The 24,857-nt window shown below is 55.9% G+C and overlaps 1 protein-coding gene across 2 annotated transcripts; it reads left to right on the forward strand.

Annotated features, from left to right (window-relative positions):
- The first annotated feature begins 193 nt into the window (after positions 1-193).
- Positions 194-21,178, forward strand: PDGFB (platelet derived growth factor subunit B). Of its 2 annotated transcripts, none has more exons than XM_040233273.1 (7): positions 194-1,223; positions 9,552-9,648; positions 11,943-12,032; positions 13,167-13,375; positions 14,607-14,748; positions 19,109-19,259; positions 19,611-21,178. In XM_040233273.1, exons 1-6 carry the CDS (start codon positions 1,161-1,163, stop codon positions 19,231-19,233), a joined length of 726 nt encoding a protein of 241 aa, XP_040089207.1. In that variant the 5' UTR covers positions 194-1,160; the 3' UTR covers positions 19,234-19,259; positions 19,611-21,178. The 2 variants fall into 2 exon arrangements, with proteins under 2 accessions (XP_040089207.1, XP_040089206.1); XM_040233272.1 differs by having other exon boundaries at positions 391-1,223; positions 19,106-19,259.
- The last annotated feature ends 3,679 nt before the right edge of the window (positions 21,179-24,857 follow it).

Consider the following 24,857-nt stretch of genomic DNA (forward strand, 5'->3'; position numbering starts at 1 on the left):
CGGCGGGGCTTTCGGAGACCCCTAAGTTCCCCCTCCTCGCCTCAGGCCCTCCTGGAGCTCTCCCCACCCTCCCGTTACTGACTCTCGGCCAGAAGAGGAAAAGCTGTCTCCACCCACCTCTCACACTCTCCCGTCTCCTTTATAAAGGCCGGAACAGCTGAAAGGGTGGCAACTTCTCCTCCTGCCTCCCCGAGCGCCCGCAGCCTCCCCCGCTGCCTCCCCGAGGGCTCCCCTCTGGCCGCCAGCGCCCCTCTTTCATTCCCCAGATAGAGATATTTTGCTCGCACACACAGACACACACGCGCAAAAAAGGGAAAAAAAAAAAAGACAACCCACCCTCCAGCCTCGTTGCAAAGAGAAAGCCGGAGCAGCCGCAGCTCGCAGCCCGCAGAGGACGTCCAGAGCGGCGAGAGGGCGGGCAGACGGACCGACAGACTCGCGCCGCGTCCACCTGTCTGCCGGGCGCGGTCCAGGGCGCAGCGGACACGCCGCGCGCGCTGAGCAGCCGTGCCCGCCGCCCGGGCCCCGCGCCAGGGCGCACACGCTCCGGCCCCCCCTACCCGGCCCGGGCGGGAGTTTGCACCTCTCCCTGCCCGGGTACTCGGGCCGCCGCTGCAGAACCAACTTTGGAAAAAGTTTTTTTGGGGAGACTTTGGCTTTGAGGTGCCCAGCTTTGCGCTTTCCGACTTCAGGGACCTTTCCAGAAAATGTTGCAAAAAAGCTAAGCCAGCGGGCAGAGGAAAACGCCTTTAGCCGGCGAGTGAAGACGAACCATCGACTGCCGTGTTCTTTTTCCTCTTGGAGGTTGGAGTCCCCTGGGCGCCCCCACACGGCTAGAAGCCTCGGCTGGTTCGCGACGCAGCCCTCCGGCCGTGGATGCTCGCTCGGGCTCGGGATCCGCCCAGGTAGCGGCCTCGGACCCTGGTCCCGCGCCCAGGCCTTCCCCAACCCCCCAACGACGGAGCCCGGGCTGGGGGCGGCGGCGCCCGGGGGCCATGCGGGTGAGCCGTGGCGGCGGCTGCAGCGGCCTGAGTGCCTGATCGCCGCAGACCCGAGCAGAGCCCACCTCCCTCCCCAGCCCCCGCCCCCCACCCTGGCCGCGGGGGCGGCGCGCTCGGTCCACGCGTCCGGGGCCCCGCGGGGCCGGGCCCGGAGTCGGCATGAATCGCTGCTGGGCGCTCTTCCTGTCTCTCTGCTGCTACCTGCGTCTGGTCAGCGCCGAGGTGAGTTGCGACGGCGGCTGGGGCTGCTTCGCTTCATTCATTATCCCCGTCCCTGCCTCCCGATCGCCCCCTCCCTTCGCTGCAGTGAACTTTGGACCCGTGGGCTTGGCGGCGGGCGTGAGGTGACCTCCGAAGGCTGCAACGCGAGGTCCGGGGGTGCTAGGCTCTAAGGGGAAGGGCAGCCGTGGCTTTCTTTTCCCTGGGGGATCTCAGATCTCCGATCTTTTAAGCGTCAGGGGAGGAGGTGTGTGTGGTCCTGTCCCCCACCCCTCCAGGAACCCAAGAATAAGCCCCTTCCTAGCCCAAGCGAGAGGGGTGGGGTGCTGCCTAGGCAGCAGGCAGCGCGTCCTCGAGAGCCCACTTCGGTTAAGCTTAGGTCCTGCCCAGGACCCGGCTTGCCCCGGAGGTGCGAGCTCGCGCACCGGCGGCAGCCACGCCAAGCTTCGGCGGGGGTCTGCGAACTACCCCGGCTCCTGGTCCCGGTCGGGGCGGGTGCCCATCGGGCCGTGCAGGTCTTGCCCGGTCCCAGAGTGCAGTGTCGGAGCCGCTTGCAGTCTATGGGCGCGGTGGGTGCAGAGAGAGGTTTGGGGCACCTGGCCTGAGGGGAGGAGCAGGGGCTCGTAGGGAATCCAGCCCCGGTGGCAGTGTGTGCCTGAGGCCGCGCCATACCTGCGCCCGCACCCTGCGAGAGGACGCACCTCTCTTCCCCCGACCGCAGGGTGCGGAGCGCCCCGCCTCGAAAAGCCCCGCAGCAAGGAAGCTGGGATAGGGAAACGTCTGCGGGAGCTATCAGATAGCACGGGTCCCCCGCACCCCTCCCAGCCTCACGTAGCAGTGAGTTGGCAAGTCTACCCGGAATCCAGGTGGGAAAGGGGGCGGGGCAGGGAGAAGGCGCGAGGTGCCGGGGAGGAGAGGGCGGCGGGCCGCGCGCCGCTCCTGGGTCCCGTCCCGCCAACGCTCGGCCGCGGCCGGGAGCCCGCACCTCGCCCGCTCCCGGGGGGAGGACCGGCCGCTCTCGGCCTCCAACGAGGCGCAGGAAGGAGGCGGCGGCGGCGAAGGGGTTAAGGTGAAGAGCTCCGAGGCCGCGGCCGGGCCTTGGGCCGCCGCCAGCGCAGGTTGTTTTGACCACGGAGGAGCCGTCGCCGTCTCCTTTTGTTCTCGGGGCTCCTCGAGGGCCGCCGGCCGCCCGCCCTGGGGCCCCGCCCTTCCGCGGCCACCCGCCCCCCCCCCCCCCCCCCCCCGGCGGCCCCCCCCGGGGGGGGGGACGGGGGGCTCGCCCCCCCCGCCTGCAGGCCCCTCCCGACGTCCCCTCCTCTCCGCTCCCGCAGCCCCCCGGGCCGCGGCCAGCTGTTGGGGAGGGGGGCGCCGGCCGGCCCCAGCTGCCGCCTTGCCTCGCCGCGGGGCCTGGGGGGTTGGGCCCGGTGCCAGGGCGTCCTGGGAACCGCGGCAGCGCCCCCGCCTCTGCTCTCCGCAGCCCACCCCGCCCGGCCCCCCGACTCGCGCTCACTCACCCCACGCATGCACACTCTTGGCCGGAGGCGATGCTGCGCTCCGGCGGGCGGGCGGGTGCGCAAAGCGACGGGCACGCACTACCGCGGCCGGGTCGCGCGCCCGCCGCCGCCGCCACGCCCGTGCACACGCGGGGCACACGCGCGCGCACCGCATACACACGTACGCACGGCCCCCGAACACGCAGCTTCAGCACACGTGCGCGCACACCCACGCACGCACACAGGCACGCAGGGCTCGTATACCCACCCTGTACCAGGTTCCCTCCCCGGCGCAACAGGTGGCCCTGGGACCTGGTCACCTCTGCAGCCACCCCATTTCCTTCCTGGGTCCGATGAGGGGATGGAAACAGGAACCCTCCCGTCAGGGTCCGGCTCCACCGCACGCGCCGTTTTTTTGCCTCGTCAGGTCAGCCCGACGCCCCTCAAGCATGACCCCTCTGTAGTTGCTTTTTCAAACCATCCTCAGGTGGCCGAAAAAGATGTTGTGTGACTGGGGCCGCTGTGATGTCCCTTCACATAGGCCCTGCTTTGAACCTCCAGCCAAGACTGTGGGCCCTGAACCGCTGAGGGGGTTTCCCATCCCTGCCGGCTCAGTCGTCTTTCCCTCCCCAGCCAGCTCTGGGGAGGCTGGGTGACAGCTGGAAAAGGCCTCTGCAGGCCTGCCCTTTCCATTTCCAGCTTCATCCAGCACCTCCTCCTCCTGTTCCACAACTCCATGGGGGTGTGTGCTTGGTGCGGAGGCTCTGGCCAGGAAGCTGGTGCCTCTCTCCTCGCTTGAATCACAGCATCCTTGAACGTGGTCTTCAGGAACTCACGGTTGTGTCGTGCTTTGCAGTTTATGAAGCACTTTCCTGCAGAGCCTGAGTAAGCCTCAGGAGGCTCTGAGGGAAGAGACCTAAAGGGAAAAGGGAAAACCCAGTGACATGGGAGCCAATCCAGGAGGGCTTCCTGGTGGAGGTAGCCTTGAGGTTGGTCCTGTCCCCTGTATGCCAGCAGTTGGGAAGGAAGGGTAGGGAGCTCTGAGGTGGGGCCCAGTTGAGGGTCGGCTGAAGTCCATAAGGTCTCATCTCCATTAGTTGAGCTAGCTTCCGGAAGGGTGACACTCATCATCATGTGATGCCTCTGGCCTCAGCACCCTTCTGCCAAGAAGAAGTGAAGGGCCCACAGACCTCCATCACCCAGCTTCTTTCTTATTTGCTAATGCCCTTACTTAGTGGGAGACTGACTTGCTGGACTCTCCCAACCCTAGAAGTGTCTGCAAGCTTAGGATCAAACAGAATTTGAAGGCTCTGGTGCAAGGCCTAGGAACTGTGTGTGTGTGTGAGAAAGATTGATTCAGCAGAAGTAGTAAAGAAATACTTGCCATGGGCCTCGTAAGACCCTCTCAGAATCTTCCCTCACCACCCCCTCCTTCTCCACTGAAGTACCCCTTCTAGTGCAATTATCTTCATTTTCTGATTTATTTAGTTGTTTCTTATTCGTTTTTCCTCACTGGAGTGTAAACTCCACTAGACAGCTTTTGTCTTGATCACCACTGTCTCCCCTGCTTAGAATGGTGCCTGGCCATGATGGATAATCTGTAAATATTTGTGGAGAGGACAGTGAATCCTTGAAGAGGGGAGGGAAGGACCGGACGCGTATCTCAGGCTTGCTAAGTGCTTTATAAACACGGCCTTATTCCGTCCTCACACAGGGCAGCCCAGTACAGCTCTCCTGCCCTCCAGCAGACATCTTCGAGTCCCCCTGCAGTATCCCCCAGTCATGAAAGACAAGCATGTCTTTCTTTTCCGTGTCTTGGGACTTAGACTGCCAAGATTGGACTGGACAGAGGGGAAGAACCAGAAAGAAAGTGAGATCACAAATAGTTCTGGGTGTTTTGAGCTGGGCCTCAGTTTCCACCATCTAAAAGCGAGAGAGTGAGAGAGCGAGCGAGAGAGAGAGAAAGAGAGAGAGAGAGAGGGAAGACTGGTTAGCTCAGGAGTTTCTCAAGAGCAGCAGAATTACCTGGTCTCTTGCAAATGCAAATTCCTGGGCCCCACTGGATGCTGGGAGTTGGGATCAGGATGGTGGTGGTGGCTGGGGGCAGTGATTGCGGTGGACTGCCAGGATTGTAATTGCTGCTCTGGCCTCTCTCTTCCCGGTCTAACAGTTTTTCTGCTGGAAGGAGAGGAGGGAGCCCACTGGGGGTGTGGGGGGTGGTGGGGGCTGGGCTAACCGTAATAAGGATGGGGGAGAGGGAGGGTCCCAGGAGCAATAGGGCAGGGAAATGCTGGTGGGAAAGGCTGGTTCTAAAAGGCTTCTATGGTCTGCCCAGAGAAGGCTTCTTCAAAGGGCTTGGCTTTGGCATCGAATCTAAATCAGGCCTGAGACTCTCAGGCAGGCGGGTGCTCCGAGGCCTTCTTCCTCTGCCAGCCACTGACAACGCCCCTGGTTGCTTGGGCCAAGCCCTTGTCGTCTCCCACAGCGGAACTTCAGGCAGCCTGGGGAGTGTGTATCTGTGTGCTCGCTAAGGCCCAGGCAGCAGAGGGTGGGGTTCAAGCCCCTTTAATCTGCCAGCCTGACTGGGAGCAGGTAATTCACCTGGCCTCAGCCAGCTCGTGCCCTTCCTACCTCTGCAGCTGGCGTTGGGGGTGGGGTGGGGTGGGGAGGAGGCTGTTTGCTTTGGCTCCCGAGGAGGCTGGCTGTGCCCCAGCTGCCTTCTCTCGCCACGCCCTCGCCCTGCCAGGAACCCCAGGCCTGAGATCTGGGGCAGCTTTATCAGGGTGCCAGGCCTCCTTTCCCATTTCCGAGGGGGAGCTTCCCGCCTTAAGGAGGTTTCTAGAACCTGTGCTCAGGAAACCCAGGCTCTGGGCTGCTCACCCTCCCACGCCACGAGGAGACTCTGACCCCCGGCAGGTGCCCCGAGTCCCCCCAAGGGCATCGCATCCTGGAGCTGACCACAAGGCGAAATGTCCCCACCTCTCAACCACCCCCAGCCCCGGAAGGGACTCACCCACCAGCCTACAGGGCCCCCTGGCAAGTGCCAGTGTGGGGCTCAGGTGTCATTTCCTGTGGTTCGCACAGTCACATATCTCCCCTGGGTGGGCAGCTTTCCACCCACCCACTGTTATCCTCAAAAATGTCCTGCACTGCTGGCCCCACGCATGCGTGCTGCTCACTGCTGCCCTCAAGGAGCCACACAGAAGGAATGGATGCGGACCACAGCGGGGCTCATTAACTACCCATCAATCTGTTGGCTGCTCTGCAAGGTCTGATTCTACCTGCCAACCCCTGTGAGGTATTGTGAGCCCCATTTAAAAGATAAAGAAGCTGAGGTTTTAGGTTGTTAAAAGACTTAACTCCCGGACTTCCCTGGTGATCCAGTGGTTAAGACTCTGTTCTTTCACTGCAGGGGGCATGGGTTTGAACCCTGGTGGGGGAACTAAGATCCAGCATGCCACAAGGCCAACAAATAAATAAATAAAATACTTACTCCAAGAACCCCGGTTTCCATGACAGCTGAAGCCTTTGCCTTTTTTGTCTACTACAGAGCTTCTCCGTCTCTGCACTGTGCATGTTTGGGGACACAGAATCCTGTAGATGGAGGCTGTCCTGTGCATAGAAGGATGTCTAGCAGCTGCACTGGCCTCCACCTATTTGATACCAGCCGCATTCCTCTATTTGTAACCACCAAAAATGCCTCCAGACATGGCCAGTGTCCCCTGGAGGCCCACCTGCCCCTGATTGAGAACCACTGCTCATGACACACACAGGGTGGGGAGCCGACAGCAACTGAGGAGCACCTCCGTGGTGCTGGGAGAGGGGCCTGTGCTCTGCCTCTTAGGAGTCGTGTAGACCTGTAGCTGTTTACTTAATTTTTCTGAGCCTCAGCTTCCTCATCTGGAAGATGGGAATAAAAGCAGCACCAGCCTCTTGGGTTTGGTCATTGGTACAGCATTTAGCTCAGTGCCTGCCTTGTGGTTAGCACTTCATAGACATTAGCTGTGGTGTTGGTATCAAATCCAGGAGCTCTCAGGGCATTCTGGGCATCTGGTGGCCAAATTACAGAAAGCACGGGCAGGAATCACCTCTCTGCTTAGAAAAAAAGTAGACTCTTCAGGAGGCAGGGTGCTTGGGGAGTGGTCCTCCTGGTGGATGGGGTGGGAGAATCATGCAGAAGGGAACCCCAGAGAGAGGGGGAGAGTCCTTCATGCATTTTACCAGCATTTATTGAGCACCTACTGTGTGCTTCTCCCACTTCCCCAGTCTCTCTCCCAGGCTCTTCCCCTCTCAGGCTGGGAGGTTCTAGGTTTGCTTCCATGAGATGGCATCTTCTTGGCATCATCAGCCGAGTCAGGAGCATCTGCTAGGCTGGTTTGGGGACCTGCCTGCTCTGCCGTCGCTGACAGCTGCATCCGGCTCTCTAGGGGGCAAGGAGGTCTTGGCATTAGTGCTATGTACCATTCGTTCCTGGGCCGTTGGGCCCCTCTCCTGGGGAAATATGAATCATTACTCCACAAGAAGCCGGGGAGACCTGGCTGGGTACCCCATCCTTGGCTTCCCTCTCCTGCTTCTCTAGCCACCCCCAGGCAGGATGAGAATTGAATCAAGTGTCTTCAACCCCTTCTATTCATAGATGAGAGCCAGGACCAGAGAGGGGCGGTGGCCAACCTGAGTTCACGGGACGGTCAGTAGCAGTGGAGGGGGAATCCAGCTCTTTGGACTACTCGCTCTGAGACAGACGGAACTCTCAGGGGGCATGGCCTGCTTTGGGCTTCACTGGAGACCAGCCCCTGTTTTCCCTTGCATGAACTGGGTCCTATGTTCACATCTGGAGACCAACAAAGGCGTGGTCTCTCTGGGTGGGAGGAGGCAGGTCAGATTGGAGACGGGAAAGGCAAGTGCGGGCCAACCGAGTTGATATTCTTCCCATCTCACACTCGTATCATCTGGTTTCCCGGCTGTGCAGTCGTGGACCCGAGCTTCCAGCCAGGCTTAACTGCTAGACCTTCACCCTTCTCTTCTGACAGCCCTGGGCACCAGGCAGGATTATAAGCTCCACGTTCAAATGAAGCAACTGAGCTCAAGGCTCTTAAGGAATTTGCTTTAAAAGCATGGCTGTGCTCCACCCTGGGTCTTCTGGTTCCAGGGCTGACTCCAGTGGCCAGGGCTGCAAGCGATGGGACCCTTAGGTGAGGAAATGGAGCTTTGGCGGAGGCTAAAACCTCCTCAATCACCAGGCTCCCAACAAACCTTTCTGGGAGCATCCCTGGGACTGGCCACAAGGCAGGATGACCTCCTTCACCTGTCAGGCAGGGAGAAGGCAGCCCTTTCTCAAGACAGCCTGTGCAGAGCCTCTTAGCACTCCAGTCCTTGGAACGTAGAGAGAACTAGCTGGAGCAGGAGCATCTCTCGTCTTAATCTGGGGAGACTGAGGCGGGAATTGTGTAACCTAAGGTCAGGCAGTAGTAAGTCCTGTCTGCTGATGCCCTCCCTGGGCTCCTCCACAAGACAGGGCCCTTCTGGGTATTTGCATGTGCATGCGCATGTGTCTGCAGGGGTGTGAGTTCGGACCTGCAGCCCATCTCGCGCGTTTTCTCTGCCCAGAGACGCTGATGGTCAGCGTCTGCTTTTCAGCCTCTGTTCTGCCTTCACCTCTTCCTTCAGACCTTTGCCGTCAGCCCCTCGGGTCTCCCTGGACCGTGGGGGACGTGGCCGTGACCTTCCTATGAGGGCTGCTGTCCTGTTATTGTGGGACCTGTGATTTCCCTGGAGGAAGCCCAGCTTCGAACAGGGCCTGTTAAAGTGCTTATTAAGTTTCAAGTGCTTTTGGTGGCAGGCCAGAGGGGCTCTAAAAATAGGGTTTGGTTGGGGCATGGGGCGCGGGTGAACCTTCAGGTTTCCTGGCCGTGTCTGAGGATTCCCTTCTCTCCTCTTCTGAGTGAGAGGCTGAACAGATAAGACAAGTACATGTGGCCTCCTGAGACGATCCAACTCTTCAAGCACTTATTAAACACCTTGTATACCCAGGAGGCCGGGAGTACGGGCTCTGCCATCATAAGGACTTGGATTTGAATGCAGCTTCTGCCGATAATCAGCTATAGGGTTCTGACAAAGAATGTCGCCTTTTTGAGTCTCTCTCTCTTTTTTTTTTTGAGTTTTCTTTCTTTTTAACTAATTTATTTTAATTGGAGGATAATTACTTTCCATATTGTGATGGGTTTTGCCATCCATTGACATCAATCAGCCATGGGAGCCACTATTTTTCTATCTGTCCACTGGGGATAATTCGATCGCCCACGACAAATGCTGGCTGCCTTTAGCTGTCAGGTGTGGAGGGGAAGCAGAAATCAGATTGTTGGAGCCCCCGGAACCTGTAGTGTGATGGGAGACAGGGGTGTGTGTGTGTGTGTGTGTGTGTGTATGTTAGTCGCTCAATCATGTCTGACTCTTTGCGACCCCATGGACTCTAGTCCACCTGGCTCCTCTGTCTGTGGAATTCTCCAGGCAAGAATATGGATTTCAAGGGGAGACAGGTACATACAGTCAAATCTAACTTTAAAGTAAGCTGGGGTTCTGTTTGGGGTGAGGGACACAGATCTGAGCTGGGTCTTGGAGACCTGGTCCCAGGTTTCTGTGCTTCTGGTTGTCCAGCCTGGAATCTGCCCTCACCCCCCGCCTCAACATGCCTTCATCCTGGCTGTCCACTTGCCCTTGGCCAAGGGGCCCTGTGGGAACTTCCCATGCGAGGGAGTGTGTGTGTATGCTGGGGGGAAGAGGGCCATGGCTCGAAAGCCCTGGCTCTCAGCTCACTTGGCCCCCCCTCTTTACCTGGCAGGGAGACCCCATCCCCGAGGAGCTCTACGAGATGCTGAGTGACCACTCCATCCGTTCCTTCGATGACCTCCAGCGCCTGCTGCATGGAGACTCCGTAGGTAAATTGAATCCTCACCCAGTGCTCTGGCCTTTCGCTGAGTCCTGGGGGTCCTCGGGGGGCCGGGCAAGGACATACCTTCTTCCTTAACATCCAGAGGACCAGAGGCCTGTGGCTGCCTGGGAGGGCTTGGCCACACCTGTCCAGGGCAGGGCTGAGTAGGCAGGCGGGTTGCTACCTGGGACATGGGGAGTGGCAAGCGAAGCTCCCACATGTGGCTCTGGCGGGGGTGCAGAGGGTGGGGTCCCAAGAGGAGGGGGCGGGGAGAAGGTGCCCAGGGCATCTGCTGAATGTCTATCCAGGTGTGGACTCAGCCAGGGAGGATGGGGTGGGAGGCGCCATCTCCCTGCCTGTCTGGCCGAGTGCCCAGTCTCCAAGGTCTCCCAGGGACACCTGGCCTGGACCAGTGGGCAGCCCTGCCCATGCCCAAGAGCGCGCCCAGCGCATGGGCACGTGCTTAGTGGCACACACGTGGCGGGGCTGACGGGCTGGGTCGGGAATGTATTTATAAACGCTGTCTTCAGAGCAAATTCCTTTCTATTCTAACCTCTGGCCTGTTCCCTGGAGCCCTGGTCGGCACCCCCCTGCACCCCCAGCTCCCCTTCCCTCTGGGGTTTTGTCTCTTTGTCACTTTGTAATCCTTGCCCAGACTGCTATCTACGGGGGACAGCATTTCCTGCCTTTGTTTCCTCTCCCCGTTGGGCCCCTGGCTCCCTCTCAAAAGCATTCTCGGGCCCTTTCAAACGCGCCTGTGCCGGGGGCCGGCGAGGCAGGCGGGAGGGGGACCCAGCTGGGCCCACCTATTGTTCACCAGGCCCCCCACCCCACGTCTCCCACACCCCTCACCCCGTGCCCGACTGGCCAGCCCTGGTCCACACAATGGGGCAACTGCCGAATTTAGCCTTTCTGCTGTTTCTTTCCAAGGCCCTTGGCCCCCACCCTTGGGCAGCCCCTACGGACCCCTGGTGGGGGTCGGGATCTTCCAGATGAACCTTTCAATAGTGGGCCTGTTTCAAGGCAACCATGTGGCTATTTTTTTCCTAATCGACTTAACCTTTCCACAAAGCACATCTTTTCCCCATCTCCTCCCCACCAGGGACATTCCAGAGACAGTAGAGAGAAAGGAAGGGAGTAAGAAGGACAGACAGACGCGCTAACGCAGGAGCAGCAGATTAGACGGAAAGGCACCAGTTAGGGCACGGTCTTCTCCAAACAGGACCCCCCGGGAGCCTGCACGGATGAGCAGGGATCTTTGTCTTGGGCAGGGCCAGCGGGCTGGGGAGACAGAAGAAAAGAGGTGAGGTGCTGTGTGAAGTGGGCAGGAGCTTGTCCTCCGTGTACCCCGGGTTCATTTGCTGACCCTTGAACCATCGGAGAGATAGAAGGGGCTGCCCACAATTCAGCATGGAGCTCCGAGTCCTCTGCAGCCCTCACTTCCTGCAGCGGCTTCCGGCTGCCATTGCTAGAGAGAGAGATGCCTTCAAGGCATGCTGATGACGCCCAGGTGAGGGCCGCACAGGCTTGAGAAGGGAGCTGTGGTTTGTGACTTTAGGAGTAACTGGACAGCTGAGGGCAGACACGGGGCACAAGGTTAGAGGGAGAGACATGAACACAGTGAAAGGCTGGGGGCTGGAGAGAGACTCATGCCTGAAAGGGGGCAGGGCAAGGGTGCCCCTACCCAGCAGACCTGGCTCTCCACCCTTCTCTCGGTCTTTGGCCTCCACCCCCATCCCTCGCCTTCCCTCTCTCTCTCCCGCCCAACTGCGCCATTGTCCGGGACTCTGGAGGGGCTGCATCCAGGGCATGCTGGTCCCCCCTGGGGATGCTGGGAATTTCTCCATTCAGCACTTCCTGTGGGAACGCTGGGCGGAGGGGCACTGGAAACTGGCCTTCAGAGCTCTGGGTCCTCACCCTGCCCTGGAGGCCAAGGAGGGTTCTCTTACAGTAGCAAAGGGGATGGGTTATTTTTAACTCCATTGACATGGGTTCTGTCCAAATATGTGGTGGAAGGGCCGGGAGTGGGGCTGACAATCCTTTGGCGATGCAGTCAAAGGCCCCCCGCTACCCTCTGAGCCCTGCGGCTACCCTGGCGTTTGTTTGCCTGGAGGGGCCCCTCCTCAGAGCTAGGACCCTCGGGTGTACAGGGAGCCAGAAGGGGACACTATTCCCTGGAGTGGTGGTGGTCCAGTGGGGGGTGGGGGAGGGGAGCAATCCTCCCACCTGTCCTGGAATCCCCATTAGATTCCGGCCTCGGTCCGGCTGGCGGTTCTCAGTGTGTCTGACCTCCTCCTACAGATGAAGACGGGGCTGAATTGGACCTGAACTTGACCCGGTCCCATTCTGGGGGTGAGCTCGAGAGCTTATCCCGTGGAAGAAGGAGCCTAGGTAAGACTGAGGGTGATGGCCCCTCAAAGGTGGGAGCCGGGGACAGAGAATTGGGGATGTGGCCAGCCCAAGGCTGGAGGGCCGGCTCCTTCGTCCTGACGCCTGGGAAGGTGTGGAGCTAAAAGTGTGTAGCCATCCTTAAATACCCCCTATCCAGGAGATGAGTCATCATTCTCCCCTCCCCCAACACACACTCTTTTCTCGGTATAGTTCTTTAAAACCTCATTTGTTCATTAGTTCCACCAGGGAGGCAGATATTATTGACCTCATTTTACAGAGTTGAAAACTGGGGCCCAGAGAGGGTGAAGAAGCAGCCTGAGGTCACACAGCTAGCAAGGGGTGATGCGCGTCAAGCATAGGAGGATATAGGTCACTGGGTCCCACTGCAGCATTTTTAGGGAGGCAGGTGCCCACTCCAAGCCCCTCCTCCTCTCTGCCTACAGTCTCAAAACTCTGTAGACTGAGGCTGGGGCCCTGCCACACAAGAATCAACTGGCCTGGGTTTCCTTCCTTACTCTGTGAATTTGGGCAGCTAATTTGGGCTCTTAGCTCTCAGAGCCTGAGTCCCTCTGTATGTGAAAGACAGATGGCAGTTGCCCCAATACTGACTGTCAGTCTGCTGAAGGCCAAGTTTCACTCCCATTAATTTGTTCAACTGGCAAATGCAGGGTAGGCAGAGTTATTGTCCCATTTCACAGATGAGGAAACTGAGGCTTGAAAAAAGCAACAAGATAAGACTATATTACAGTGTAAACAGCAATGTAAGTAATACACAAGTAAGGGCCACATACTGGGCAAACTTATAAATGTGTGAAATTGTAGAATAAAATGGTGGAGGAACTGACATGTAGCACAGATCAGCACTCTCAGAACGATCTAACTTGATCCTTATAGTGGTTCTAGGATGTAGATCTCCTCAACCCCATTTTGGAGATGGGAAAACCGAGGCCCCAGGCCTCATGCCCAAGGCCCATGGCTGGTAACCTTCCAACCTGGGGTTGCAGGGGGAGGGACAGGCCTTGCCTGCTTCTGAAGGCGAGCAGTCCTAGAGGGGCTCTGCCCTGGGCTTTTCTACCAGCTAGGGGGCCTCTGGACAGGTCCACCACCGCTGAAGGAGGTCCCTGCCCCCTCCAGGTTCCCCGACAGTCGCCGCAGAGCCAGCCGTGATCGCGGAGTGCAAGACGCGCACGGAGGTGTTTGAGATCTCGCGGCGCCTCATAGACCGCACCAATGCTAACTTCCTGGTGTGGCCACCCTGCGTGGAGGTGCAGCGCTGCTCTGGCTGCTGCAACAACCGCAACGTGCAGTGCCGCCCCACGCAGGTGCAGGATCGGAAGGTGCAGGTGCGCAGGCCTCATCCAGCCCGGAATGGGGTTGGGGTGGGTGCAAAGGCCTTCCCAGAGGGCTCCTGGGGTCTGTCCAGAGAAGGCCGACAGGCGTGGGGAGGCCCCCAAGGCTGAGGTGACCATGAGCCTCAGACAAGCCCCCAGGTGGATAAAATCCCCAAATGTTCCTGCAACAGACAGGTCTGCTAACATACTGGACACTCAGGATATTCTGGGCAGCTGTTCAGCTTTCCCCAAAGCTCTCCCCTATACAGGGATATCCGTTTTCTTCCTTCCACACAGAGAAGGGCTCATAGGTGCTCCAGCATTTTTAGCACCTACTTATCTCCCTTCAACAAGTCATGTCTTCACCAAGGGGGGCACAGAAGACCTCCCCCTTCAAGGCAGCAGGCCCTGCAAGAGCTGGGGCAGCCCCTAGCAGAGAGTCAGAAGGCTGAAGCCTGCCCCTTTGCTGGAAAGATTGGGTATACACTGTGATTCAAGGGAATTTAGAGCAGAGGCCGTCCTCGGAGCTCCACAGGGCAGGGCAGGGCCAGAGAAGTCTCTGATTCACGTGGAAAGTTTTCTGCACCCCTCTGGCCAGCCTTGCCACACAGCAGCTGCTGTGTGGTGGGCACACCTCCCCAGGGCCCAGGACCGACAGGTGACCCCTACCTCCTCTTGCCAAGTGTTCGGCCTCCTCACCATGCTCCCCGCCCCTGTGGTCAGCCGCGGCCTTTTCTTGTGTCCCCCTTCTATCTCAATGTCATTCTCCACCCTGGCATCCACCGCCGTGGTATCTCCTGTCCCCAGCCCTGCCAGCTCTATGGACGGACACCTGACAGCTGACCTCCCCCTTCCCGCCTCCCTCCTGGATAAAGCCTCCCCCTGCTTCCTTCCAGACAACCATCTCCCCGCCTCTGCCTCTGCCACAGCCCCTGACCTTGGCTGGCGCTCCGGGAATGAGGATACCACAGGCCCCACACTCAACCCGGAAATGCCTTTCTCCCTCTCTGGGGGATCCTAAGGGGACTGCCCGGAGGCCAGGTGGGGAGGGCTTGTTTTGATGGAAAAGCTATGAGGGCAGAGGGCAAAGTCCTGCCATTGTGCGGGCTGAAGCGCCTGCCCTGCCGCCCTCTGGGCTTTCGAGGAAAGATGACCTCAGGGGATGCTGAGCAGGCAGGCGGCTCCCTCGGGCCCCAACCCGTATGGTCCCCTTCAGAGGCACTTTGGGGGTTCTGTCCTCCAGGTGAAAAAGATTGAGATCGTGCGGAAGAAGAAGATCTTTAAGAAGGCCACAGTGACCTTGGTGGACCACCTGGCGTGCAGGTGTGAGACAGTGATGGCTCGAGCCGTGACCCGAACCCTGGGGAGTTCCCAGGAGCAGCGAGGTAACTGCTCATCCAAGGTCTGCCTCTCATTGCTCAGCCCTGCAGCCCCCTTCTCCTGTGGCAGCTGCTGGGGGGCACTCAGGGAGAATTGGATCAGGCATGCCCCTGGTTAAATTCACCTGAAGCTTTTCATAGTGCTGACAACAGTCCAGCTTCCTCCTCTGCCTGGGAGGGCTTATGCGAGTATGTAGCCCCCAGCTGGTGCTCTGTGCTTGTTTCCAACCAATACCCCTCACTTATGCCACCCCAGCCACGGTGGCCTCATTGAGTGGCCAGATAAGTTTCTGCCTCAGGGCCTTTGCACATGTCCGTCTGGGTAAAGTTCACATCTCCTAGTTCTTCTTAAGCCTAGCTCCTATTCCTCACTTGGGTCTAAGGTCAGAAGTCACCTCCTTCTAGAGGTCTGCTGGCCACCCCGTCCAGAGCAGCCCCCCTCCCTGTCTTGCTACCACAGCCCCCTGCTTTGTTTAGTGAGTGCATGAAACAGTGGGAGGAACCATGACCTGGATAAGAGAACAACCCATGCATATATCATATTCAGATATTTGACAACTTGTCCTGGAGATGAAATATCAAATTAATTCCTTGTAGCCTTTCCCCCCCACCCCCCTTTTTTTTCTCCCCTTGTAGCCTTGATGAAGGAATTAGGGGCAGTGGAGGAAAATCACCAGAGAGATTTTAACTCCATGTACTTCCCAGATGGCACTATTGGTAAAGAACCTCCTGCATGCAGGAGACATAAGAGATGCGAGTTTGATCCCTGGGTCAGGAAGATCCCCTGGAGAAGGAAATGGCAACCCACTCCAGTGTTCTTGCCTGGAGAATCCCATGGACAGAGGAGCCTGGCAGGCTACAGTCCATGGGGTCGCAAAGAGTTGGACACGACCGAAACGACTAAGCATGCATGCATGCAGTTTGACTTAAAGAACTGAAATGGGGTAAAAAATGATCTGCTCCAGTTGCCTCCTCTGCATTAAGTGGAAGAGATGCCCGAGGCCTAGATAGGCCAAGGTCTTGCCCAAAGTCACACAGCCAGTTTCAGACAGGGGCACAGCTAGAATTCAGGTATTCTGAAGTTTTGTTCTTGGCTCTTCTCTCACCCTGACTGCTGTCACTGGCTCATTTCTTCTTTTTAAGTATTTAAAAATTTTAGAGCTAGCGATGACCTGACAATCCCCTCCTTCAGTGTTACTAATAGCGCTGCTGGAGCACAGACAGGTTAAGGGACCTAATGAGGGTTGCATAGTGGCAAAATTGAGCCTGGAACCCAGGTCTTGGAACATCTAGTTTGGGGTTCTTTTGACTGTATTGTGCTATCTTTTCTTCCTCAGAGAAAAGTAAGGATTATATGAGACTCGTTAAGTTAATAGGAGTGTTGTTCAGTCACTGAGTTGCGTCTGCCTCTTTGCAACCCCGTGGACTGCAGCACACTGGGCTTCCCTGTCCTTCATTATCTCCCGGAGTTTGCTCAAATTCATGTTCTTTGAGTTGGTAATGGTATCTAACCATCTTATCCTCTGCCGTCCCCTTCTCCTTTTGCCTTCAGTCCTTCCCAGCATCAGGGTCTTTTCCAACGAGTCGGCTCTTCACATTAAGTCTTGGAGCTTCAGCATCACTGAAGCTGAAGTGAGCGTGTGAACAGCATCACACGTTCCAATGAACATTCAGGGTTGATTTCCTTTAGGATTGACTGGTTTGATGTCCTTGCAGTCCAAGGGACTCTCAAGTCTTCTTCAGCAACACAATTTGAAAGCATCAATTCTTTGGCACTCAGCCTCCTTTATGGTCCAGCTCTCACATCCTTACATGACTTCTGGAAAAAACCATAGCTTTGACTATACGGACTTTTCTCAGCAAAGTGATGTCTCTGATTTTTAATACGATGTCTAGGTTTGTCATAACTTTCCTTCCAAGGAGCAAGCAAGCGTCTTTTAATTTCATGGCTGCAGTCACCATCCACAGTAATTTTGGAGCCCGGGAAAATAAAACTTGTCACTGCTTCTACTTTTTCCCGTTCTATTTGCCATGAAGTGATGGGACTGAATGCCATGGTCTTCGTTTTTTGAATGTTGAGTTTCAAGCCAGTTTTTTCACTCTCCTCTTTCACACTCATCAAGAGTCTTTTTAGTTCCTCTTCAATTTCTGCCATTAGAGTGGTGTCATCCGCATATCTGAGGTTGTTGATATTTCTCCTGGCAATAGGATTAGGTAAGCATAAAAAACAATCCATGCGAGTGACAGTTTTGATTTTCAGTAACTTTCTTTGGTTATGGGGCAGGACAATCTCACTGTCATTTCTTACTAACAAGCCCCCTGAAGGCAGAACCATCTCAGCCTCTTCCTCCTGCTCTCAGAGCTGAGCTGAGACAGGGATGCCCTGGGAAAGGCTGATAATTTGACAGCTTCAAACTGACGTGCTGTACATTATTTGTAGAGTTACTATGGAGAGTGCTTTCTATTTAGGAAAAATTATATTCTTCTTTATGTTTAGAATGGGGTTCTCTTCCCTGCCTCTGTTTCATGATTTTCTAAACCAGTTTCTTAGGAGGCATGTTCAACCACTTGCTATGTAGGTCTTGCCATTTTAGTTTCAGCATTTTGGCCCTGGGGGGCAGTTCCTCTGGCAGCTGGCAGTGTGGCTCATGTGATGGTCAGTGTCAGGCCTCCTGGGCTCAAATCTCTGCTCTGTCACTTATGAGCTGAGTGATGACCTTGAACTTGCTCAGGCTTTGCCCAGCCCAGCATCCTGCTGATGGCTCGGTCTCTGGCCCTTCAATGGCCCCCCTGGGCAGCCTCCCTCAAGAAGGATCTGAGACCCACCCGAGTCCCTAAATTTCGCACTGGGATAAGTGCCTCATGGGGACTTGTGTCTGTGAGGTGGAAGGTCAAGTGTTGGCCCCCAGAGAGCTGGATGAGCCAAGGGGGAAACTCCAAAGGCTCCCAGGAAGAGGTGGGCCTTGAGCTTGGCAGAGAAAACTTTCATTTCCAGGCTGTCTACTTAGCAGCCCAGGAGGAAGAGAGACAGAAGTGAAGTGCTAACCTTGACCGAGACTTTCAGGCACAGTGATTTCCAGCCCAGTGATTGAAAGCATGGATTCCAGAGGCAGGTCCCTGGGTTAAAATTCCAGACTTTCTGTCTCAGTTTCTTCATCTGTTAACTATTCACAACTCTGTCTGCTGTGAGGAGGAATAGGCTTAGAACTTTGCCAGGTGTGTGGTAAGTGCTAGCTAAGGGTTTCTGGTGATTTCCACGCATTATCTCCTAACCCTAGGAGGCCAGGGCAGCTGTTCTCAGTTTTAAAGGTTTGAGAATTGAGGCACAGAGAGTGTGGATGGCTTTCCTCAAAGCTTCCAACTAACTCCTGGCAGAGCCCCGTTTGGATGCAGGTGGTCTGGCCCACCGTGCTGTTCTGGTGGTGAGGGCCTGGTAGACCACAGGTACAGTGGAGAGAAAGGACCAGGTCCCTGGTGGGAGGTGTGGTTATGCTCAAAGCCTAGTGGCTTCCCCATCCCATGACCGACCAGAAGGGGCTGAAGTGGGTAGGAAGAAACCTCAGTAGGAGGTCAAACTGGGGAAAAAAGAAACAAGTGAATAAGAGCAGCTGCTATTTTTGCTGATCACTTCTCTAAACTTAGTGGCTTAAGACAATGGCCATTTTCTGTTCTCTGGTCTGTGGGTTGCCTGGGCTCACCTGGGTGGGCCTGCTGGCATCTCCTGCGGTTGCAGTCGGTTACCTGGAGGCTGCACTGGGACGGCTGGGCCTCTGTCCCTCTCCCTGAAGTCCAGGGCTTCTCCTCACCCCAGGGCCTCCACAGATGGGATCCCCAGCAGGGGAACCAGACTTCTTATGTGGAGGCACAGGGTTCCCCAAAGTGCAAAGGCGGGAGCTGCCAGGCCTTCGTAAGGCTTATGTCTGGACCTGGCCAGTACCAGTCTGCCTCCTTATATTGGTTAACGGGGCCAAGTCCAGGCCAGGTTCAAGGGCATGGAAACAAGGGCCAGTGTCAGTGGGGTAATGACAAATAAATTGAGGCCAGAACTCATCTGCTCCTCTCTGTGTTGGCCAGCATACTATCAGTTATTCCTTCCACCAGTCCTATGAAGTGGACAGTCTATTATCCCCATTTCACAGATGGGGAAGCAGAGGCGTAAAATGGCTCAGTCATTGTTCCTCAGGTGCAGCTGGTGAGCAGTGGAGCTGGGATCCAAATGCAGAAGGTCTGGTCCCAGACTCCCCTCCCTTTAGCCTGCAGGATCTGGGGAGGTCTGTGGCAGGCCTTGGTCAAGGGGGCATTGATATGCCCTGACCTCTGCCGGTCTCATCCACCTGCTAACCAGACCTTTCTTTCTCTCAAGCAGCCAGGACGCCCCAAACTCGGGTGGCCATTCGGACGGTGCGAGTCCGCCGGCCCCCCAAGGGGAAGCACCGGAAGTTCAAGCACACGCATGACAAGACGGCACTGAAGGAGACCCTCGGAGCCTAGGGGCATCTGCAGGAGAACGTGGGCAGGTGAGGGCCAGCACTCTGCTCCTTCTCCCTGGCCTGGGCTTGGGCTGAGACAGGGGTGAGGGGAGAAGCAGTTCCCTTATAAAATCCAGGCTCTAAGCCTTGATCCCCTCTTGCCAGTTATCAGTGGAGTTTTTTCATGGAGCAGGTTGGGTGAGGGGCTGGGGGAGGCCCCGACCCAGCTGTGTCCCAGTACATCTTAAAGGAATCAGGAGGTCTAAATCTCATACTTCCCAGTCCTGAGTGCCGCTAGAAATCAGGAACAGCTGGTTGACCCTGCCCCTGGTTGTCTGTGAGTGTGGGATGGAGCCTCAGGCTGTCTCTGACCCCTGTGTCCCTCTGCTTGGCCTACAGGGTTATTTAATATGGTATTTGCTGTATTGCCCCCATGGGGTCCTTGGAGAGATAATATTGTTCCCCTCGTCCGTCTGTCTCGATGCCTGATTCGGACGGCCAATGGTGCTTCCCCCACCCCTCCACGCGTCTGTCCACCCTTCCACCAGTGGGTCTTCCCTCAGTGGCCTCCAGCATCTTGCCAAGAAGCTCGAGAAGGAAACGAAGGACCTGGACTCCATCGCTGTCTTCTCTCCTGACCTGGCAAAAACGGGATAGAAGTGCAAGAGAGACTGATGGGGTCGCTGTTGGGAGAAAGGGGCTTCCTTCCCCAGTGCTGTGGATTGGCCTGAAACCCTGCACATGGGCCTGAGGATCCCCGGACCCCCAGCCAGCTCTGATGGGAGCACCCCCAGGCCGGCCAGGGTGCTCATACTCCTATGGCTGAGACCGCGTGGGGAGCAGAGACTGGAGAGAACCCCTCCTGTGGCGCCGAGGCCGGGTCGTCTCCCCTTGGTCACCTCTGCTCACAGTGGCTTCTTTTCATTTAATATGTTTGAATTATTGGAAGACGTGGACTCCTCTGGGCAGGTGTGGCCAGAGCACCAGGCAGTCAAGTGCCCTCTCAGACGGGTTAGGGATGACGTTTGCTTCGAAGGTGGATGTAGGTGGTGACCCGGGCATCCACTGCCTCCTCCCACTCCCCACCCTAGTTCACTGTTTCCCGTTTCATCTCTCTACCTCCATCCTGTGTCTCCTCCCTTATCTGCACCACCAAGGGGCTCTTGGACCCCTTATTGAAGCCCCAGATAACCCCAGTCACTGCTCTGTAGGACAGAAAACCAGGGGCCAGAGGGCAGCAGGGGGCCTGCCCATCGTATCCCAGCCCAGCCAAGACTGCCAGGTAAGGTTGTACAGGGTGTGCACTGCACAAGGGCACTGCATGTGGGGATCACAGTTCACACACACCATAGACGTGGCCAATTTGTGTATTTATTATGACAATTTTTTGGCAAATGGAGGGATTCTTTTCCTAATTGACACGAAGGCTCCATGTGGACTGGCTGTGTCTATGACCCACCCCACGATTTGGAGTGGTCAGACAGGAGTAAGCCCTTGGTGAGGGGCAGGGAGGCAGCGTTTGTCCATGTGGCCTCCATTACCCCAAGTCCTCAGCTCAAGCAAGTCTTCCCTTCAGGCAGGTGTGAAAAGCCCAAGAGAATGTCTCCAAGGGAGGGGCAACCCTGCTCCATGCCCCTGCTCACGCCCCTCCTCTTAGATCCTTTTGAGTTCCAGATCTGGTGGCTCCTCCCAGGAAACCAGCTCTTGGGCTGGGAGTGGGGGAGAAAAGGGAAAAGATCCCCAGGGCCCCCTAGGGGTGGGGTCTGACCTCCCACCTCCCTTTCCACCTTCTACTGCACTTTCCCCTCTTCCCCGCTGTCTCCCAATCTGCTTCCTTCAGTTTGTAAAATCGGTGGTTATATTTTTGGGGGCTTTCCTTTTATTTTTTAAATTTAAAATTTATTTATATTCTGTATTTAAAGTGGTAAAAAAAAAAAAATAACCACAAAACAAAACCAAATGAATCTGCCGGAGATCTGTCTGTTGGCACTGCGTGTGACAATTACCCTTTCTGCATTGGCAGGATTTACCGACAGCTTGCGGCGTGTTCCTCTCGCTCCCGGAGGCTCAGGCGCAAACTCACGCGTACGCACACATACACACGTTCACACATGCTTATGCACACATGCCAGCCTACTGCTCTGAGGGAGGCCTCTGGGAGGGGGTGAGAGCCAGGCAACCCACTCTGTACAGCTAGGTCCCACTGCAGCTCGTAATACCTGGGCCCCACATGCCAGCCCTGTGCTCGTCACTGGCAGTGAAAAGAGATGAATTTCTCTAGTCTGAGGGTCTCTACAAAGAGAACGGATCCTCAGCATCATGGGGTGGGACTGGCTGTGGGAGGGGAGACCCACTGTGGGGAAGGCTGGAGGAGGTCCCTGAGGAGTGTGGGGTTTAGAAGGAGCACAGCTCGAGGTTGGGACGGGGGTCTGATCTTGGTTCAGCCCTTAGCTAGCTGTGTGGCTTTGGGCAAGTCGTAGTCCCTCTCTGGTCAGAGCCCCATCTGAAGCACAGGAAGATGAGCAGGAGGCTTGTGGTCTCCAAGGTTCAGCTGTGGGGTTCTGTGCTTCCCCTCATCCCTGATTGGGTCTGATTTCATGAGAAAGATGCTACATGTATCTGGGTCTTTCCTGCTGGCAGACCGTGTGTGTGTGCTCAGTCGTGTCCTACTTCTTGGGCCCCCATGGACTAGGGGACTTTTTGGGTCCCCATGGGCTAGGCTCCTCTGTCCCTGGAATTTTCCAGGCAGAATACTGGAGTGGGTTGCCGTTTCCTTCCCCAGAGGATCTTCCCGACCCAGGGACCCAACCTACATCTCTTGAGCCTCCTCAATTGGCAGGTGGATTCTTGACCACTGCACCACCTGGGAAGCCCTTTGGCAGACTGGGGCCGACAGAGAAACCTAGGAGGTGGAGAATCTGACTCATCATAAGGACAATCTAAAACTAAAACCATTTTGCCTCTGTAAGTAGTGAGGTCCCTGTCACTGAAAGTGTGTAAGTGACAAGTTGGCAGCTTGGTGACAAGTTGGCTGAGGTTAGACTGAATAATATTGGCGCATCCCTTGATTGATTGGTTATTTGGTTGATTGGGCTCATTCACTCATTCACCTTGATCCCATATTTTGTGTCTGTCTTTGCCAGGGTCTTGGATAGCTATTTGGTGTAGATTCATCCTGGGATTCATAGCCCCGTGCTTGCGGTGGTGGTGATGGACAGTGCAGATCAGAGGGACTTATCTGAAGACTTCTACCCCTGCCTGCCCAGCCTGTCTTAGAACCCTCCCCATTCCCCAGACCCCCAGAGTTCTGGGTCCCAAGGCACTAGAGAAGGCTCAGGAGGAGGGGATGGAACTTAGCAGGCAGCTAGAGGGCCCAGTGTATGTGACATCTCAGCATCTGAAAAGCAGCTGTGATGTTCCACGGACAGCTGCAGGAATGTCCTGGGTGAAACAGGCAGAGCTGCCTATATCTTTCCCCTTCCCGGGTGCTCTTCCCGGCTGTGCCATCCCAGGCAGCTGCAGTGTCCAGCCTATAGGCCTCCAGGGTCCTGGTGGGCCCTCTCTGAGTTTTAGAACCACCAACCTAAAATGACATTCTTCCAGAATCCCCTCTGCATGGGACAGGGCATTCCCTTCTTGGTTCCTTTCTCTGCCCTGTGGGCTGTAATACAGGCATGATGTCTGGCACTTCAGCAGCTATCTTGAGCACTGAGGTGAAAAAGTGCTGAGACTGGTGGAGCATAACAGAAGGGCCGGGGGTCCCTGACACCTGACCGCCTAGCTCAAGAGTTTTTTATATAAAAAAGGAGGAAATATCTCTATTTGACCTACTCTTATTTGGGGTTTTCTGTTCATAACCAAACTCAATCATAATATCCCTGTTCATTCTGGGAAAGAGATGATGTGGTTCCCGGGTTGGACCATTAATCTTCCACAATCCTTGGGCACTTAGCATCACCTTGTGAACTCTTCTCGTTTATTCAGGGCCCACTCAGATCTTGTTCTCCACCCCTACCCCCACACCCCAGGAATCTTCTCTGTCCCAGTTAGCAAGACTTCTCCCTCAACTAGAGTAGAACTGTAGCCCTCCTTGGAGGCTTAGAGTTGGCTGCCTCTGTAACATAATAAAATAATGGACCTTTTTCATTCATAAAGAAAAATATCTATGACCTTTTATTACTAGTGGGATTGTTTTAAGGAATGGAGAAGGAAATGAAGGGCGAAGTGACGGCAAACAGGCTTAGAGAGAGTGACTTGCAGAAGATCACGCAGCTCCTGAGTGGCTGGATCCCAACCACACCCTCCTCTGCTAACACCGCATCTGGTGTGTTTCCACTATTTCATAACATCAGACCAAGAACCCCAGAATCCCAACACTTGTACACAACCTGGGGTATAGTCCTGGTTCAGTCATGTAGTTTCCATGTGATCCTGGGAAAGTCACTGCTCCTTTCAGATCTCAGCCCTTCCTTTGGGCTTCCATGCAATTGTCAACCCATCAGGGAGTCTTGCTCCAGAACTAACTCCCTCACTCCTCACTGCCTTCTTAGCTGCTCTATTTATCGCCATAAAACTTACTGCTTCTGGCTCGCTCTCCATGACCCCTGAACAACATAAGGACTGATCCGTTTATTGTCAGCCCTCCCTACCTACCTTTCATCCTTGGTTCTTCCTCATCCGCAAATTCAACCAACCATGGACAACACAGTACTGTTGTATTTACTTTTGAAAAATATATGTCTATAAGTGGACCCATGCCATTCAAACCTGCATTGTTCAAGGGTCCACTGTATATCTTTTCTCATCTCCTCCAAGCCCCACTGAGTTATTCTGTTCATCTTTCTGTCCCCAGAGCCTAGTACCTGGTACATAATAGGCACTCAATATATGCCCGTTGAATGAATGAACATAAAGTTCTGTTACCAGAGCAATCAAGTGTGTCTGCCCATGTGGCAGCTTGCGTGGCTAATCTTCATCACACACACTGTGGTGAGGCTGGGATGTTGCAGTCACAAACTACAGATAAGCTATTTCAACTTCTCAGCCATCTTCCTTGATTGGAAGATTCTTGTGAGCTGGGGGTCATGTCGAATCCATCTTCTAAACTATTTAGCCATCATCTGCATCTCTCCATCCATCCATCCATCCATCTATCCACCCCACCACCCATCCTCCCACCCACCCACCCTTTCACCCATCTGCCTATCTCCCACAACATCCATCCACTCACCCATCCATCCACTCACACATCTATCCATCATCCATCCACCCACCCATTCACCCATCTGTCCATTGATTCATCCACCCATCTATCTATCTGTCCTTCTCTCTACTCATCCACTATCTCCCTCCTTCCTCCCCTCTCTATTTCTTACTTTTACCACGTCCCAAGATCTGTATTTGCCACCTCGTTTTATTAACTTCCGAGGAGTATCGCACCAGTGAAGAGAACAAAGGTTTAGCATGGAACACAGCTGGCCCCGTCCCAGCAGCACTAAGCCCCTGTGTGGCCTTACAGAGCAGCTGCACAGGTTAGAGACATGAGGGCTGAGCACTGATCCTGGCGTGTCCCTCACCTTGGTCAGCGGTGGCGTGTTATTTTTTAACTCTCAGCATCCAGTAAAGGGCCAATCACACTCGACTACC

This window comes from Oryx dammah, unplaced genomic scaffold (assembly GCF_014754425.2).
Source record: "Oryx dammah isolate SB20612 unplaced genomic scaffold, SCBI_Odam_1.1 HiC_scaffold_29, whole genome shotgun sequence".
NCBI classification, from domain to species: domain Eukaryota; kingdom Metazoa; phylum Chordata; class Mammalia; order Artiodactyla; family Bovidae; genus Oryx; species Oryx dammah.